We start from the raw sequence: 16587 nt of genomic DNA, 5'->3' as shown, positions 1-16587 counted from the left end.
TCACAAAATGGCATCGGAGCCATTAAATTGGGAGAGAGAAATGCCCGAGGCCGAGGGCGGCGGGCCCCGCGCCCATGAAGTCAGAATCGCGTCACTGACGAGGAGGGAGGGAGAGGAAAAGTATCCACCGCAGATTCCGACGGATGGACGGCCCGGATCCCCTGATCCCCTCCCACACCGCCGCCCCTCCTTAACTACCCCCGCCCTCGCTCGCCAGACGGAGCCTCCCTCCTCCCTCCTCGCCACTCGCCATCCCCCACTCCCTCTCAGCTCGGCCTCTCCCCCTCTCCGACTCCGTCCGTCCGTCCGGCCGGTGGAACCTAGGCGGGGAGGGGCAGGGATGACGACGCTGGGGAAGAGGCACCGGAACAGCAGCTCCATGCGGCGGACCACCAGCATGTCGGGCTTCGCGGTGCCGCCGGAGGAGGAGGCGGCCGGGCGCCAGCCCACGCGGGCGGCCAGGGGCGCCTCGGCCGCGCCGGCGCAGACGGAGTGGGGCGCCGCCTTCCAGAGGCGCCACTCCGGGGACTTCAACGCCGCCGTCGAGACGGCCGCCTTCCTCAAGGCCTGCGGCCTCTGCTGCCGCCGCCTCGGCCCCGGCCGCGACACCTTCATATACATGTAAGCCTCGAGCCCTGCCGCGGCTTGTTTCCCCTCCGGCTTCATCATCTTCCGTGAAATATTGCGTAATCGTTCTGCTGCCATGAGACGTGAAGATCGAACCTTTCTTTTCCTAGAGCATTTTTGCTTTGTTTTACGTCTACCAGATTTGATTCCTTCGCGCTGATCTCTGGGATTTGAGGTTGATGGTCAATCTAATGTTGCTCTTCTTATTCCGGCTCTATGTTTTTAGAAGAATAATTTTGTGACTTGGGGCTTTAATTTGGTTGAAAGAAACGAACATCGGCTTGATCTGATGGCCTCCTGGTTTCGGCAGAGCAACAATCAAATGCAATAAAAGAAGAATCGGTTGCTTTTAGTTGTTGCATTTCTCCCATCTTTGGAGGGGAAGAAGGAATCAATTTGTGTGTGTGATGACAAAAACACTCAAAAAACAATAAGTTGTTTCCCTTCCATCCAGCTGTGCACTCTGTAACAACCTCTGCATCATTCATAGGATGTCGAGTGGGTCTCCTCCTACCTCCAATAATACGCACCACTCACAGGCCACAGATCTGCATTTCTTGTCCTGGCAGACAGACTGCCGATTAATTGATGGAACGTGCCATCTACAACAACCAATGATCACCGAGCTTAATTAACATCTCTTGTTGCATCCTGCAGGGGCGAGGTGGCCTTCTGCAGCCTGGAGTGCAGGCAGCAGCAGATGAACCTGGACGAGCTCAAGGACAAGAAGTGCTTCCCGGCGACCGGCAGCGGCGGCTCCGACGGCACCAGCGGCACGGTGGCCGCCGCCTAGCATCGACCGACGGAGCAAAAGAACAGAGAATCGTTGGCGCCCTCTACCAGGGAACCAAACCCGTTAATTAGTTTCTGTCAGCATATGTGCATGATATATATATCCTATATGTCGTGTTGTTGTGTATATTGCTGGCTCAGGTTGTGAGCCAGGATTAATGAAAGGGGATGTAGAGATTGGAATTGGGGCTAGGTGAAACCTTGCAGGTGGCTTCGGCGCACCTGTTCTCAGGTGTGCCGAGCAGAATGGGGGGATATTTTGTATCCTGGTGCAGAATTAGGTCATGAGATTTGGAGCTAGTACTGTTAATTTTTTCCAAAATGAATCAAGAACTTCAGCTCTCCAAGTTGTCTGAAATCCTGCCCCCTTGTTGAACTTCTAAAATGTTGTTTGTGTTCTGTAGAATCTTGACAGAGCAGATATTTCCACAAAAGCATTTTTTCCCACCCCACCAGGAATTTCACCATTAACCTTGGCGATTGATTGATCGATGGATCACTCATCACATGGTGCTCCAATATTCCTTGCAATGTTATAAACAGGCTGTATGTGCACTTGTGCAGCATGACACTGACATGTGGGATGATTATGCTAAGCGTTTTTATTATTGACCTTGACTAAGCCACATGCTCCGCAAATTATTTGGCACTTGGTTGTAATTGGATCAAGATCTGCCCATTGATCTGTCCTGCATCTGCCTGCATGAAGCAACAACATGTTAGCAGAATCTCACAGGTAGTAGTACTACCTACTAGTGGCTTACTAAATCTGGTGGTGGTGCTTGACCAGAGCCCAGCTGCTAAATTCAGATGGGATCCCAATTTGCAGGTTTTGGTAAACCCCAAAACCTGAGACAGCAGCTCGATTAAATTATACTGCTACTGCAGCACACTCACTTGGGCATAGTGCAACATTTGCAGGATCTGATGCTTGTGACAGCGGTAGAAACGTATCCAGCAGAGGAGATCTCACCGCCGTCTGAGTAACATGAGAGCCTCCCCTGGTTGGTTCAATGGAGTGCAAAGCAAGTTGCTTGCTTGCGCGATGGTGGAGCGCAAAGCGACACAAATGGCCCCTCCTTTAAAATTGGAGAAATCGATCGCTGTCCCGTGAATATTGTTAGAGCGGCGGATGCTTCCAAACCGTGCTGCAGTGTTGATGACGCCGACCGCGATCGACAGTGAATGAAAATGAAGCACCCAACGCAAGTGAATGAAACAAACTAGGTGCGGTCATGGTGCTCCTCTTTTCGGTGGTTGCATACGACTCCTACGCTGTAAAAGAAAAGTCCGTCTAGGACACATCTAGATGTCAAACTAGGAAGGAAATGAAAATGACAAAAGAAAATGTTTGCACGAATCTCTGTGTAAACCAATGACATAGGATTTAGATATGAAATGTTAGGGTACATCTAGATGTGCTTTAGCAAAGCTGAAAAGGAAACGGAATGGAAGGGCACACTTTGCTGATTTCTCTTCCGTTTAGCTCGCCGAGGTGCTCGAATGACGCTTCCCGGCGATCGGCGAGCGAATGGACGGTAGGAGCGGTGTGGGACCGGGACGTAAAGGAACCGGGGTGCCGTCGGCACCGGGTTGCTTCGTCTCCGCCGAGGATACGGGGACGTCGTCGTCGGTGACCACGGTATTGGTGCGGAGCCGCGCCGCTGCCCGTTCACTCCAATGTCACCACCTAGGGCCTCGCGTTCACGTCACAAACCTAGCAGAAACGGCGGATCCGGTTCACCAACCGGGCCGTCCAATAATCTCCGGCGATTCTTTCGACGTGGCGCGCGCGGAGACCGGGCGCGGTGCCAAGCCGCGACGAATTCCCCGGCGGCGCGAGGTGCGCTGCTGGTCGGCGGTCACATTTGGTTCGAAGAGGCGTCCGTGTGCGTGGTGGCGAGTGCGCGCCTCTGAGTCGGGATCACATGGCTTGTCAAAATCTCAAATGGCCGAACTGCTCAGCAGAGGCGCATATGCAGCGCAGCATGCCCAGGCGAGCCGTGCGCCGACTGTTCCGCGAGGCGACAAAAGGAGGAAAGGAGAGGCTCACCGTCGCCGGTGGCCGCAGCGCACCGCTCGCACTGTTGCCGGCACAGTGCGGCGGCTCGTCGTGACATGCATGTAAACCACAGACGGTGGTGCATAGATGACTGGAAAGCACGGCACTGCACCGTCGTCTGCCATCGAGTCATGTTGCTTCGTCCGGTCGGTCGACCGATCGACGGCGCTTGGTCGGTAGTACTATCTGCCACCCCGTTTCGGTGCAGCTCTCTGCCGCTTCTGTGCAGCGATCGAGCTGTCCTCGTCGGACGTGTAGATGGCATCGGAAGCATCGGCACCCAAGTTTGCTCTCCTTGTCACGACGGTCTATTACCTCCAACACTTTGATAGGTCGCGGTAGAGCAAATGAATGGCTGGAAATCTGGATGGGGCCGATCGCACTCGAGAGCAACGTCAAATTTATGAAATCTACTACGATCAGTCAAGTGGACATTCATCAACTACAACTACAAAGTACTGATGCTCTCTATCTACAAGGGAAAAAAGAATAGATTGTACCATGTCATGAACCAATCACATGAGTTAGTGATCGGTGATCTAGCTACTACTACACTACTACAATACTACATGGAGACATAGGAGTAGTATAGTACAGTAATAATATGCCGCGCTAGAGCGATTAATCAGTACTACTTCTACTACTTTTGGACTAGTACATTAGCTTTGCCTTGCTTTAGCACCTGTTCGAGCGACCAGGTTAATTAGTTATGCTGGAGTAGAGTCAGAGTAGGGCACTTTTGGACTTTGCAGATGGTCAGTGCCAATGCTAATATGCTTAATGGAGTACATACGAGAAAGCAGATGATTCGAGCAAGCTGAGTGGTGTGCTTTGCGCGCCAGCCTTTGATCAATCCATGCATAAAATACACCATTTGTTCCCTGTGATGGCACCGGGAGGCCAATCCGGGCGCGAAACCTACATGATCACGCCATGACACCGCATTATGCCAGGGCATGCTCGCCTCTCAATTTCCGGCCCCTTTCTAACCATGGTGCCGCCGTGCACGAACAAAGCGGAGAGCAGACGCGCACCTCGTAAGCCGCGGCAACTTGAATTAGATTAGTACTACGTACTAAGTATCTATCTCTAGTACATGCACTTTGGTTAAATTAGCTTAAGCGCCTTTCTTGGCTCACGTCACCGGTGGAGTGTTTGTGGTTGGCATCATGTGGTTTTGGATCGGGGCAGCGCGCGCGTTTGCCCCCGTCCCCCGGGGCTAGGCACCACACCGGCGTCACCGGTTTGCCGTAGATGGGGAGGCCGCTCCGAACCGTTTTATATTGCCCACCTCCATGTCACCGATGTGGCGGGGACAAGCTGGCGCGCGTATGTTGTCTAGTGTCTTTGTATGTATGTACGTAGTAAGTCTGTGGGCTGTTGGAGAACGTAGTATTTTTTAAAAAAATTCTATGATCACGTAAGATCTATCTAGGAGAAGTATAACAACGAGTGGAGAGAGTGTGTCCACGTACCCACGTAGACCGAGAGCGGAAGCGTTTAATAACGCTGTTGATGTAGTCGAACGTCTTCGCGATCCAACCGATCCAAGCACCGAACACACGACACCTCCACGTTTAGCACACATTCAGCTCGGTGACGTCTCTCGAACTCTTGGTCCAGTTGAGGCCGAGGGAGAGTTCCGTCAGCACGACGGCGTGGTGACGGTGATGATGAAGTTACTGGCGCAGGGTTTCGCCTAAGCACTACGATGATATGACCGAGGTGTGTAACTGTGGAGGGGGCACCACACACGGCTAAGATATTGTCTATTGTGCCTTTGGGGTGCCCCCTGCCCCCGTATATAAAGGAGGCGAGGAGGAGGCCGGCTAACAAGGGGCGCGCCAGGGAATGGGGAGTCCTACTAGGATTCGGCCCCTCCCTTTTTCCTTCTACCGAAGAGGGGAAAAGGGGAAGGAGAGGGAGTAGGAGAAGGAAAGGGGGGTGGCGCTCCCTTCCCAAGTCCAATTCGGCCTCCTCCCTTGTGGGGGGCGCACCAGCCCCTTGCGGGTTGGTTAGCGTCCCTTCTATGACCCATAAGGCCCATACCTTTCCTCAGGGGGTTTCGCTAACCTCCCGGTACTCCGGAAAAATGCCCGAACCACTCGGAACCATTCCAATGTCCAAATGCAACCTTCCAATATATGAATCTTTACCTCTCGACCATTTCGGGATTCCTCGTCATGTCTGTGATCTCATCCGAGACTCCGAACAAACTTCGGTCCATCAAATCACATAACTCATAATACAAATCATCATCGAACGTTAAGCATGCGGACCCTACGGGTTCGAGAACTATGTAGACATGACCGAGACACATCTCCGGTCAATAACCAATAGCGGAACCTGGATGCTCATATTGGCTCCTACATATTCTACAAAGATCTTTATCGGTCAAACCGCATAATAACATACGTTATTCCCTTTGTCATCGGTATGTTATTTGCCCGAGATTCGATCGTCGGTATCATCATACCTAGTTCAATCTCGTTACCGACAAGTCTCTTTACTCGTTCCGTAATGCATCATACCGTGACTAACCCATTAGTCACATTGCTTGCAAGGTTCATATTGATGTGCATTACCGAGAGGGCTCAGAGATACCTCTCCGATACACGGAGTGACAAATCCTAATCTCGATCTATGCCAACTTAACAAACATCATCGGAGACACCTGTAGAGCATCTTTATAATCACCCAGTTACGTTGTGACGTTTGATAGCACACTAAGTGTTCCTCGGGTATTCGAGAGTTGCATAATCTCATAGTCATAGGAACATGTATATGTCATGATGAACGCAATAGCAATAAAAACTAAACGATCATTATGCTAAGCTAACGGATGAGTCTTGTCCATCACATCATTCTCTAATGATGTGATCCCATTCATCAAATGACAACACATGTCTATGGTTAGGGAACTTAACCATCTTTGATTAACGAGCTAGTCAAGTAGAGGCATACTAGGGACATTCTGTTTGTCTATGTAGTCACACATGTACTAAGCTTCCAGTTAATACAATTCTAGCATGAATAATAAACATTTATCATGATATAAGGAAATATAAATAACAACTTTATTATTGCCTCTAGGGCATATTTCCTTCAGTATCCCACTTGCACCAGAGTCAATAATCTAGTTCACATCGCCATGTGATTTAACACCAATAGTTCACATCTTTATGTGACTAACACCCATAGTTCACATCGCCATGTGACCAACACTCAAAAGGTTTTACTAGAGTCAATAATCTAGTTCACATCTCTATGTGGTTAACACCCAAGAGTAATAAGGTATGATTATGTTTTGCCTGTGAGAGCAATTTTAGTCTACGGGTCTGCAACATTCAGATCCATATGTATTTTGCAAATTTCTATGTCTACAATACTCTTGCATGGAGCTACTCTAGCTAATTGCTCCTACTTTTAATATATATCTAGATAGAGATTTAGAGTCATCCAGATCGGTGTCAAAACTTGCATCGACGTAACTCTTTACGACAAACTCTTTATCACCTCCAGAACCGAGAAACATTTCCTTATTCCACTAAGGATAATTTTGACCGCTGTCTAGTGATCCACTCCTGAATCACTATTGTACCCTCTTGCCAAACTCATGGTGAGGTACACAATAGGTCTGGTACATAGCATAGCATACTTTATAGAACCTACGACTAAGGCATAGGGAATGACTTTTCATTCTCTTTCTATTTTCTGCCGTGGTCGGGTTTTGAGTCTTTACTCAACTTCACACCTTCCAACACAGGCAAGAACTCCATCTTTGACCGATCCATTTTGAACTCCTTCAAAATCTTGTCAAGGTTCTTGATCTATATATATGGATCTTGATGCTCAATATGTAAGCAGCTTTACCGAGGTCTTTCTTTAAAAAATTCCTTTCAAACACTCCTTTATGCTTTCCAGAAAATTCTACATCATTTCCTATCAACAATATGTCATTCACATATACTTATCAGAAAGGCTGTAGTGCTCCCACTCACTTTTTTGTAAATATAGACTTCACCGCAAGTCTGTATAAAACTATATGCTTTGATCAACTCATCAAAGCGTATATTCCAACTCCGAGATGCCTACACAAGTCCATAGATGGATCGCTGGAGCTTGCACACTTTATTAACATCTTTATGATTGACAAAACCTTTTGGTTGCATCATATACAAATCTTCTTTAATAAATCCATTAAGGAATGTAGTTTTTATATCCATTTGCCAGATTTCATAAAATGCGGCAACTGCTAACATGATCCGGACAGACTTTTAAGCATCGATACTTGTGAGAAAATCTCATCGTAGTCAACACCTTGAACTTGTCGAAAACCTTTTGCGACAATTCGAGCTTTGTAGATAGTAACACTACTATCAGCGTCTGTCTTCCTCTTGAAGATCCATTTATTCTGAATGGCTCACCGATCATCGGGAAAGTCAATCAAAGTCCATACTTTGTTTGTCGGAGTAATGGGCCACGGGTAGGCCAACCCGAGCCCCAGAACCTTTCAAGACATCGGGGCAGGCTGCGCCCCTCAAGGCCCCAGGATGAAGAGCCGCCTTCAAGAAGTCAATGGCAAGAGGGCCGACTGACCACTCGCGGCCGAGTCCCAGGGACGACCGCAGGGTAAGCCGACTCCTGACTGGCGACTTCCGGAGAAGCCGGCCTGCAACTCCAACAAACCCCGTGATCTCATCAAGGGGGACGGGGCGGGAGAGTGGCTACAGTGAAGCCCACTCCCGCCCCTTATCAAGGGCGGGCATGGCCACAGCACGCCGTACCCCGGAAGATCTCCGTGCGGCGTGGCACTGTTCCCATGCCGGCCCTGACATCAGCACCGCAGGACCGAATCCTGCACCCATGATGGCTTGTCTGTACGGCTCAGAGGCAGCGGGTCCCACCAGTCGGTGAGAACCCAGGAGACGGCAAGAGGACTACCAGTCGGACCCGTCAGGAGTCGGCCCGGGGGAGTCGGCCGAGCCCTCCCCCGGGGCCCACGCACCATTAATCAAGATGTGATGGAGAGTGGCAATAGTGATCGCCCGCCAGGCGGCGGGGCTGTTGCCATGACCCCATGATCAAGCCCGCGTCATCAGAAGCACGACACAGTAATCAGCAGCCGGCAAGAGCCGCCCGCGGCGGACGCGGCCTGTCGGCTCCGTACCAGGCCAGTCGGCGGGGAAGACGGAGGTCAGAGGCGCTGACGGCTGGGCCCGAGTCTCGCCGGATTACCATTGTACCCCTGGGGGGGGTAGGCCTATATAAACCCCCCAGGGCACCCATGCAAAGGGTTGGAACCCATTAGCTCTAGGGCAGATCATATAGAAGGGAGAGAGCTAGCCTTGCCCTCTCCTACCTCCAAGAAACAACTCAAGGAGCAACCGTGTAAACACTTTGCCATAGTGATCATGCGGAGACCCCGCAGAGCAGCAGTAGGGGCATTATCTCCCCGGAGAGCCCTGAAGCTGGGTAAGATTCGCCGGCGTGCATGCCTTCGCCTCATCCCGTTTCCAGGCACCGACGACGTTCTGCTCGCCCCCACCATGATAAGCCATCCTTTGGCATATGTCGCACCAAACCCCCGACATTTGGCGCCCACCGTGGGGCCTGGTGCACCGCCGTCCGGAGACCTGTTCTGGACGGGAACCTTTTTTCTCCCTGGCGAGCGCAGCCAGCTAGGCACGCCGGACAGAGTTTGCGCCGATGCGCTAAGCGGCGTTGAGATCGCCTGCGCAGCCAGCTGCCTGGCCAAACTTGTCGACGAGGTTCGCCTCTCCAACGAACCCGCATCCAACGCAGGCACGGGCGGCCCCGAGAGCCTCCTCGCGGGCCTCCTCGATCAGCTCCACGTTTCCGGCGAGCCTGCCGTAGACTTAGAGTCCGTAGGCTCTACCGACCCGATGTTGGTCGACTCCGACACCATGTCGCTCGACGCGTTCCCCACCAATGTGGTGGTCCACGACGAACCTCTCCCTCGCGCGGAGAGCAACGGAAGCACCATCACCGAGGTGCTCGTCATCAGTCATGACGAGCTCCCCGGCGGAGGAGCGCACGACTCACTCGGCGTGGCGCTACAAGACCTAACTGCGCCCATTCCGGAAGACACTGACGCACAGACGTTGGAGGCGCGCCGCCTTCAGCTCGTTGAAGGCGCAAAGAAGCTGGCCAGCATGAGGCGCTTGTCAGAAGCCTACCAGCGGGAGATGGATCGCACCGTCGGTGGCTCGCCGGCCCTGGCGGGGCCCAGCCGCCTTGGCGCGGTCCAGCAGCGCGGCGTAGCCATCGCCAACCTGTTTGGGGCAAGCCGCCCTGTGTACGCTACACCAGCGGAGAACATCCGAGCCACCCAGGCAGCGGCGGATGAGCTGGACAATTTCAAGGGCGAAGAACGCCGCCTCATGATGGAGCGAGTCCAACGGCTCCTCGACGCGGCCGCCATGCAGAACAAGGCCGGCTGCCGCACGGAGGCGCCGCAGCGGCCAAACGACGACCTTCATCGAGATAAAGGCGCGACGTCTCGGACGCTGACTGGCGGCGCCTGAGGAAGAAGAGACAAGGAGCCGGCTGTCAGCCACAGTCGGACTCGCATTACCATAGAGCGCGACCGAGACGGCCGCCCGAGAGCAGTGGAACGACGGGACGACTGTCCGCCTCCCCTCCCCGCAAGGAGAGGCGAGTCTCCCCGCCGCCTATTGACCATCCGACTCTTGGCGACCGCCTTGGCCGCCGAGAGGGAGTTGGAGAGAATGACGCCCGCCATCGGATCGACCGACTTCACCGATCCTTAGCGCTGGAAGAAGAAGACGAGCTGGGTCCGCCTTGTTTCAGGCCCTGCATTCGGGACGAGCCCTTTCCCAGAGGGTTCACGCTCCCAAGAGACACGCCCAAGTATACCGGCTCCGTGAAGCCGGAAGACTGGCTAGTCGACTACTCCACGGCTGTCAGCATAGCAAAAGGCAACAAGCGTGTCGGCGTAAAGTACGTTCCGCTCATGCTCCAGGGCACGGCCCGGACATGGCTGAACAGCCTGAAGCCCCGCAGCATCAACAGCTGGGTCGACTTCACCGAAGCATTCGTCCGCAACTTCACCAGCACGTACAAGCATCCTCCCAAGCCTCGTCAGCTCTCCTTGTGCGTGCAAGGCCCCGACGAGTCGACTCGCAATTACCTCACGCGTTGGGCCGAGCTTCAGAACTCCTGTGAGGGCGTGCACGAGGTGCAGGCCATCGAGTACTTCACAGCCGGGTGCAGAGAAGGCACCCTCCTCAAGCACAAGCTCCTCTGCGACGAGCCAGAAACCGTCGACGAGCTGCTGATCATAGCGGACAAGTACGCCACGGCCGACTCCTCCATGAAGGCGGAGATTCAAATCAGCACAACTGGCAAAGTGGCCCCTCAAGCTCCAAGAACTCTGGCGGCAGACGCCAACCGGCGACAACAGCAGGGCGACCACAAGCGCAAGGCCCCGCAGCTGGCTTCCAGCAGCCGGCAGGTCGCGACCGTCGAAGCCCACCAGCCAGATGAGCAGCCTCCGCCCAAGCGACAAAAAGGCGGCAAGCCAAACTGGTTGCCGGCCTTCTCCTATGAGCAGACCCTGGATGGACCTTGCAAATTCCATAGCGGCACGAAGCCGTCGAATCACACCACCCGGAAGTGCCACTGGCTCACCAGGATCGCTAAGGGAGACGGCCTCCGGCCTCCCCCGCTTGCTGGGCAGCCGCCTCCGCCTCCGCCCCAGCAGCCGGCTGTCAGGCCAGTCGGCGCAGTACAAGACGAATACCCTGAAGAGCACGGAGCCTACATGGTGTTTACCAGTATGGCTGATGATCGACGCAGCTGGCGGCTGCAGCGATAAGAGGTGAATGCAGTAGCATCGGAGACGCCAGAGTTCATGCACTGGTCTGAGAAGCCCATCAGCTGGAGCAGGGCTGACCACCCAGAAGTGATGCCGAGTCCGGGCTCCTATGCCTTGGTCCTGGACGCCACCTTTGCTACGGACAGACGAGCTGCGCGTTTCTCGCGAGTTCTGATAGACGAAGGCAGCAACATCAATATCCTGTACAAGGACACCATGGAGAAGTTAGGAATCAAGCAAAGACAGCTTCAGAACAGCCGGTTCCACGGCATTGTTCCTGGGCTTTCCTGCTCATCAATCGACAAGATCCTGATGGACGTCCTCTTTGGAGACAAAGATCACTTCCGCCGAGAGTTTGTTTGGTTTGAGGTGGTGGACCTCGAGAGCCCATACCATGCGCTACTCGGCCGACCCGCCTTGGCCAAGTTCATGGCGGTCCCCCACTACGCCTACCTCAAGATGAAGATGCCCAGTTCCAGAGGAATTCTGACTATGGCTGGCGACTACCGGAAGTCGTCTGCTTGTGCGGCTGAGAGCAGTCGGCTGGCTGAGTTCCCGGTAATCGCGGTCGAGAAGCGGCTCCTTGAGCGAGTTGTGGCGATGGCCGGCAAGCAGCCTGAGGTATCGCCCAACCCAAAAGAGTCGGAGGCCGAGGGTTCGTTCAAACCGGCCAAAGAGACAAAGAAGATACCCTTGGATCCGGAGCACCCAGAGAGGTACGCCGTCATAGGTGCAAACCTCGACAGCTAATAGGAAGGCGAGCTCGTGGATTTCCTCCGTGAGAATCGGGACATCTTCGCTTGGTCCCCCAAAGACATGCCAGGTGTACCGACGGAATTCGCCGAGCACAAGTTACATATCCGATCTGATGCAAAGCCGGTCAGGCAGCCCCTGCGCCGCCTATCAGAAGAGAAGAGAAGAGTTGTCGAAGAAGAGATAGCCCGACTCCTAGCAGCCGGCTTCATTATGGAAGTGTTCTTTCCAGAATGGCTAGCAAATCCGGTCCTGGTACTGAAGAAGAACAAGCAGTGGCGAATGTGTATTGACTACACGAGCCTCAACAAGGCCTGCCCCAAGGACCCATTTGCTCTACCAAGAATCGATCAGGTGATAGACTCCACAGCCGGATGCGAGCTGTTGAGTTTTTTGGATGCATACCCAGGATATCACCAGATCAAGCTGAACCCGGCTGACAGACTGAAGACCGCCTTCATCACACCATTTGGAGCCTTCTGCTACCTCACCATGACGTTCGGCTTAAGGAATGCCGACGCCACCTTTCAGCGTTGCATGCAGAAGTGCCTCCTCAAGCAGCTCGGCAGAAACGCCCACGTCTACGTAGACGACGTGGTGGTGAAGACGGAAAAGCGCGGAACGCTGCTGGAAGACCTCAAGGAGACCTTTGAGAACCTACGCCGATTCCAGATCAAGCTCAATCCCAAGAAGTGCATCTTTGGAGTACCAGCCGGCCAGCTCCTTGGCTTCCTGGTCTCTGAACGCGACATAGAATGCAACCCAGTAAAGATCAAGGCCATTGAGAGAATGGAGGTACCCAGCCGACTGCTGGATGTGGAAAGGTTCATTGGCTGCTTGGTGTCCATCAGCCGATTCATCAGTTGGCTGGGTGAGAAAGCTCTCCCCTTATACCAACTCATGAAGAAGACCACTTTTTTCGAGTGGAACCATAAGGCAGACGAAGTTTTTCTCCAGCTGAAGAAGATGCTGACTACTCCACCTGTCCTGGCGGCTCCGACCCCCAAGGAACCTATGCTCCTGTACATCGCCGCCACCAGCCGGGTGGTCAGCATGGTCATTGTAGTAGAACGCAAGGAGGAAGGCAAGGCACTACCTATCCAGAGACTGGTATATTACCTGAGCGAAGTACTGTCGACCTCCAAGCAGAACTACCCCCACTACCAGAAGATGTGCTATGGTATACACTTTACTGCCAAGAAACTGAAGCCTTACTTTCAAGAGCATCCAATCATGGTGGTCTGCATGGCCCCGCTTGCCGAGATCATTGGTAGCCGAGATGCTTCTGGCCGAGTGGCCAAGTGGGCCATAGAGCTGGCTCCCTACACCATCCACTACCAGCCCCGCACCGCTATCAAGTCACAAGCATTGGCCGACTTTCTCGTCGACTGGGCCAAGACCCAGTACCTACCTCCAGCGCCTGATTCCACCCATTGGCGGATGCATTTCGACGGCTCCAAGATGCACACCGGCTTGGGAGCCGGCGTCGTCCTCACCTCTCCCAAAGGCGACAAGCTCAAATACGCGCTGCAAATCCACTTTGCCGCCTCCAACAACGTCGCCAAGTACGAGGCGCTCATTCACGGGCTCCGGCTTGCCAAAGAACTTGGCATCCACCGGATCTTGTGTTATGGCGACTTGGACTTAGTGGTCCAGCAGTCATCTGGCGACTGGGACGCGAAAGATGCAAACATGGCGAGTTGCCGTTTCCTCGTGCAGCAACTCAGCGGGTATTTCGAAGGGCGCGAGTTCCTCCATGTGCCAAGAAACGACAATGACCAAGCAGACGCCTTGGCACGAATCGGCTCTACCCGCCAAGAAATACCATCCGGCGTCGCCCTTCAACGCCTCCTCAAGCCGTCTGTCAAGCCTTCACCAGAATCAGACTCCATTTTTGTGCCGACTCCCCCCGAAGGCGTCGGAACCGACTCCACAGCCCCGTCAGTCGGTACGGGGATTTCGGCAGATGGCTCTAAAGCCTCCACAGTCGAACCCGGCTCGGGGACTGCGGCAGCGACTCGAAGACTCCAGAACTCGACCCAAGGGCCGCGCCAGTCAGCCTGGGGACTTCATTAACCCAGCAAGCGGTTGTTGACTCCAACCTGCCGCCTCCCAGCCCAACCGCCCTCGTCCAAGTCGCAGTTTTGGCAGTCAAAGAAGTAGCAGCACCCTCATGGGCCCGGCCCATCCTCAAATTCCTAGTGAGCAAAGAGCTGCCAACTGATGAGACCTCAGCTCGGCAAGTACAACGCCGGGCGGCAGCCTACACCATAGTCAACAGAGAGCTGGTCAGGCGCAGCGTCACTGGTGTCTACCAGCGCTGCGTAGAGCCAGAGCAAGGCCAAACAATTTTCAAAGACATCCATCAAGGCGAGTGCGGCCACCATGCGGCTTCAAGAGCGCTCGTCGCAAAAGCCTTTCGACACGGTTTCTTCTGGCCGACTGCCCTAGAAGAGGCCAAGCAGTTAGTCCAAAAATGCAAAGGGTGCCAGAAGTTCAACTCCAAGCCGCACCAGCCTGCTTCTGCACTCAAGACCATCCCCATTGCCTGGCCTTTCGCAGTTTGGGGTCTAGACATGGTGGGACCATTCAAGACAGCACGAGGTGGCTTAACTCACTTACTTGTCGAAGTGGACAAGTTCACCAAGTGGATAGAAGCGAAGCCAATCAAGAAGCTGAACGGCCCGACTGCCGTGACTTTCATCGCCGATATCACAATTCGGTACGGCATACCACACAACATCATCACCGACAACGGCACAAATTTCGCCAAAGGCGCCTTGGCCCGTTTTTGCGCAACACAGGGCATCCGACTAGACCTAGCATCCGTCGCCCATCCACAGTCAAGCGGCCAGGTGGAGCGAGCAAACGGCCTCATCCTGTCCGGCATCAAACCCCGGCTGATCGAGCCTCTAGAGCGCTTGGCTGGCTGCTGGCTCGACGAGCTACCAGCCGTTCTCTGGAGTCTACGCACGACTCCAAATAAGTCAACCAGCTTCACGCCTTTCTTCCTCGTCTACGGTGCCGAAGCCGTCATCCCAACGGACATAGAGTTCGACTCCCCACGAGTCACCATGTACAGCGAGGAGGAAGCAGAAGAAGCACGACAAGATGGCGTCGATCTGCTGGAAGAGGGCCGACTGTTGGCACTCAGCCGGTCCAGCATCTACCAGCAGAGCCTGCGCCGATACCACAACAGGAAGGTCAGGCCAAGATCTTTCCAAGAAGGCGACCTTGTGCTCCGGCTGATCCAGCGAACAGCCGGCCAGCACAAGCTGTCGGCACCTTGGGAAGGCCCTTTCATCATTAGCAAAGTACTGGGCAATGACTCCTACTACCTGATTGACGCTCAGAAGCCCCGAGCACGCAAGAGGGACGACTTCGTCTAGGAGACGGAGCGGCCATGCAATGAAAATCTCCTCCGAAGGTTTTACAGTTGATGTAGTATGTACCACGCTACCTTTTGTATTAAAGTACCAAGACTTCGGGGCCCCCGAGACGAGCTCGGAGACTGCCCTCTTTTGTCTGTATGATAAAAATTATGCCTGCAAGTATGTTACTCCTTTTTATGCCGTTTGGCACCGGGCTCGACAAGTCGGCCCGGGGACTTGCCGCCTTGCACTATGAAATGCTTCCTGCAGTCGGACAAGTAGTGTGTAAACGCCTAAACCGTCTCCTGTCAGAAGCCACAGCTTGCAGAGCGACTGCACGGTGGGCAGAAGTAAGGTAGAATGGGCATTCGCATGAAAAATGGATAAGGACTCAAAGCATAAAACATAGCTCAAGACGGCTTCCAGCCTTTTTGCAAACCGACTCTCGAGTAGTCGGATTGCCGCCTCCTATTCAACTTGCTCAAAAACTCTTAAAAACGGCTAAGTACTTGCCTTCCCAAAGTAGCCAAGCATTTGATCCAGCGGCAGTCCGCAGAGCGGCTGTCCGATTGGCAAGGCTGGCAACTAAGAGAAAGCATCAAAGGAAAAAAGCCAAAAGAGCAATGAGCAAGAAAAGATAGAACTCGGATAAATATATTTACATAGCATAGGCCCTTGGCCGAATCTTCGAGCAGAAGTTCAAAATACACCCCGCGGGTGGAATTGTGCGAATTAACTAGTTCTTCAAAGACTACTGAAGCAGATAAAATAAAGGTAAAGCGGCAGCTTAGGAAGCAGCTGACGGATTTGGAGGGTCGGATGAGGCAGCAGCTTCAGGCGTCGGGGCGGCCGGCTGGCTAGTCTCGGCTTGATCGCCTCCGGCGGCAGTCGGGTCGGTCGCATGCGGCTCGTTGCTGGAGGCGCGGTCGAGCTAAGGCTGGCCGTCTGCTCCATCTTCCGGTGCCTCCGCCGTCCTCCGCCTCGCCTTCCTCCTCGACGCTGGAGCCAATCACCTCCGCCGAGTCCTCGCCGTAGTCTGGGTTCATCCCAAACTACTCCGGCGGTACCTCCTCACCGTCTTCAGACCGCTCGGGGATGAAGATGCTGGTGTTGGTGTACTC

The 16587-nt window shown here is 53.8% G+C and overlaps 1 protein-coding gene across 1 annotated transcript; it reads left to right on the top strand.

Annotated features, from left to right (window-relative positions):
• The first annotated feature begins 207 nt into the window (after positions 1-207).
• On the top strand, positions 208-1777 carry LOC119330633 (FCS-Like Zinc finger 6-like). Its single transcript, XM_037603753.1, has 2 exons — positions 208-621; positions 1285-1777. The coding sequence occupies exons 1-2, from the start codon at positions 341-343 to the stop codon at positions 1418-1420; spliced, it is 417 nt and encodes a 138-aa protein (XP_037459650.1). The 5' UTR covers positions 208-340; the 3' UTR covers positions 1421-1777.
• Positions 1778-16587: the final 14810 nt, after the last annotated feature.

This window comes from Triticum dicoccoides, chromosome 7A (genome assembly GCF_002162155.2).
Source record: "Triticum dicoccoides isolate Atlit2015 ecotype Zavitan chromosome 7A, WEW_v2.0, whole genome shotgun sequence".
Lineage (NCBI taxonomy): Eukaryota > Viridiplantae > Streptophyta > Magnoliopsida > Poales > Poaceae > Triticum > Triticum dicoccoides.
Note: the sequence above shows the minus strand (reverse complement) of the source record. Positions and strands in the feature narration are given on the sequence as shown.

What these genes read in the sequence shown, in the direction of transcription:
- LOC119330633 (XM_037603753.1), top strand. Translation starts at nt 341, where the DNA reads ATGACGACGCTGGGGAAGAGGCACCGGAACAGCAGCTCCATGCGGCGG. An exon ending in CGCGACACCTTCATATACAT is followed by an intron (nt 622 to 1,284) that starts GTAAGCCTCGAG and finishes TGCATCCTGCAG; the next exon opens with GGGCGAGGTGGCCTTCTGCA.